The 2,651-nt window shown below is 53.9% G+C and overlaps 1 protein-coding gene across 1 annotated transcript in view; it reads right to left on the reverse strand.

Annotated features, from left to right (window-relative positions):
* Positions 1–849: 849 nt before the first annotated feature.
* Positions 850–2,651, reverse strand: part of H257_14688 (hypothetical protein) — a gene marked incomplete at both ends in the record, with an annotated part of 7,029 nt that continues 5,227 nt past the window's right edge. The window contains one exon of the mRNA XM_009842578.1: positions 850–2,605. Within this exon, the coding sequence (XP_009840880.1) occupies positions 850–2,605 (1,756 nt within the window). The remainder of the gene's footprint in view (positions 2,606–2,651) is intronic.

Consider the following 2,651-nt stretch of genomic DNA (forward strand, 5'->3'; position numbering starts at 1 on the left):
CCCTGCAAGTTGGGCGTACCCGCTGCCTCCCCACCGACCTTCTCGAGTTTTGGTTTTGCAATGCTGTCTCGACAAAGTTCCGCAGCCGACCCCAGCACATTCACGCCGTGTTTAAAGTACAGTGTACAGTGTAGGGGCCAGGGGTTGGCGGGCGACGCCATTTTACAGCTGGGATTTCGAATTCTGAATTGAGCGGACCACCGGTGCGCACTTCCAATAAGCCCACCCCTTTCGCCCACATACCGTTCCGTAATTTCTTGATCACGAAGCCCTCACGACAAAGGCCACCTTCAACCACCCAGCACCGATGCACCAAACGCCCGAAAATAACCAAGACATCCACCACCAAAACACCTTCCCCTCAAATTAGTGGAGGTACTGAGTACCTTAATGAATGGTAGTCAGTAGGCGCCTCGTGGCGTGTTTAAACTCACTAATGTCACTAATGTCAGTGTTATATTTGATACCTTGACGAAGGTCCCGTGACCGAAAGCCCAGAAGAAGCGGGAGACAAAACGCCAGTAGACTGTGTACTACAGTATACTACTTCGAAGTACTACGTAGTAGTCATTGTACTCGGAGTACTATTATCAATAATTACTGTTACAGTACGGTAACTTTGTAACTTACTTCGAAGTACGAATATCAGTCTGGTGGTTAATTGAGTTTGGATTATCATTTTTAAGACATCTATATATCAGTCTGGTGGTTCCCTTGTAAGAATCAGTATAACACTGGTCACAACGCGGCTCTTTGTGGCAAGAACGTTATCATTTTCAGTTGTTGACACTAACGTGATGCAACTTACAGAATGCTCACCTACACTCATTCGATATACGAAACGTCCACTTAGGCGGTCAAGCTGGCCTTGAGCTCAGCTTTGGTCATGCCGGTGATTTTGCCCACCTTGGGGTTCTTCACGGGGGTGTTGTAGTTGCACCAGACGTAGTTGCCGTTGGCACACTGGGACCACCCGCACGCCATGGACTTGACTTCTGGGCTCATCATGTTGGAGAAGTGGCCGCACTTGGCCCAGTCCCCGTTGCACGAGTTGCTGCCGTAGTTCCAGAACGTTTCTTCTTGGTCGTACCACAACCAGGACGCCCCCACCACCTTCATGCAGTCCTTGCCGCTCGACCCGCACGCGGTGTTGGTCGCCAAGTTTTGCCAGCCAGAGGGACCCCCGTGCTTAAATCCAGGGCAACTGCTGGCCCAAGTCTGCATTTTGGACGCCAGCGCATCGTCCCAAGCAAGGGGGGCTACACCGTGGGCCGCACGGATTTTGTTGGTTTGGGCAATCAGTTGGTCCTTCACACCGTTGCCAGACGGCGTCGACGGAGTTGGGGCAGAGGTTGAAGAAGGTTGGGTTGTAGGCTTTGGGGCAAACGTCGATGAAGGTTCCGTCGTGGGGGAAGGGGTGTCTGTGGTAGAAGGCCCCGTGGTCTTTGGTTGTCGGGACGTCCTCGGGCGACGGGTATAGCGGCGTTTGGTGGTAGTAGGAGTGCTCATCGATGTTGCAGGGGTGTCGGTTGAGGGCTTGGGTCCAAACGAAGTAGGAAACGGGCGGCGGGTTGTCGAAGGCGTCGTCGTCATAGGGGTATCAGTCGAGGGCTTGGGTCCAAACGAAGTAGGAAACGGGCGGCGGGTGGTCAAAGGCGTTGACGTCATAGGGGTGTCAGTCGAGGGCTTGGGTCCAAACGAAGTAGGAAACGGGCGGCGGGTGGTCAAAGGCGTTGACGTCATAGGGGTGTCAGTTGAGGGCTTGGGGGACTCCGAAGTAGATGGGAACGGTTTGCGGGTGGACGAAGGGATCGGCGGCTGGCTAGACGAGGGAGTCGGCGGCGATCCGCTTAATTCAGGGTACCAAACCCATTCCGCGACGTTGCACATTCCCTTGCCACTCATCCCTCGCTTCAAGTACATGTACCCGTTGTCACCCCATTGCGTCCCCCACGAGTTCTTAATCTTGAAGTAATCGCCCGTGGAAGTACCGTACCCGACGGCAATCACAGCATGGTCGGATTGAGCCCCAGGACACTGAGATACGATGCCACTCTTGTAGTTGCGCCACACTGCGTTGCCAGATTCGACGGCCACGGTGGCAGGCTGGCTTTCCAAAACTGTCATGAGCGAACTCTCACCAGATGTTTTCTTAGTTTTGCCAATCGTTAGCTGCTTCTTGGTGCAGCTGGTTTGGCAGGTACCGCTTTGACCATTCTTGCCGGACGTGTACGGGTAAGACTCTTCGGTGCACACGCCTTGTTGCATCCAGTCGATGGCTGGTGAAGGATTGCCACCGTTGCAACCAGAGTTCTTTTTGTCACAGCTGACCAATTGTTGTTCCGACAAGTCCAAGAGTTCTCCAGTGGCAATGCAGTGTGCAGTCTCCACCGTCCCGATGGTGGCGAAGGCCCAGCACGACCCACACGAGCCTTGGTTGGCAATCGGGGGGTTACACTTGGATTTCGACCAGTCTGCTTCAGAAGCGCGCTCATTTGCCAACTCGGGCAAGGGCGCGACGTTGGTGAAGTTTTGCGGATTAAACGATTTCATCAAGACATTCTTGAACTCGTCGTTGGTCAAGAGGGCGAACTGGTTGAACGGACTGAAATGAGCGTCGGGGTTGGCCAAGGCTGCTTCTTGGACGTCTT

Source organism: Aphanomyces astaci, assembly GCF_000520075.1.
Source record: "Aphanomyces astaci strain APO3 unplaced genomic scaffold supercont1.60, whole genome shotgun sequence".
In the NCBI taxonomy this organism is placed as follows: Eukaryota; Oomycota; class Saprolegniomycetes; order Saprolegniales; family Verrucalvaceae; genus Aphanomyces; species Aphanomyces astaci.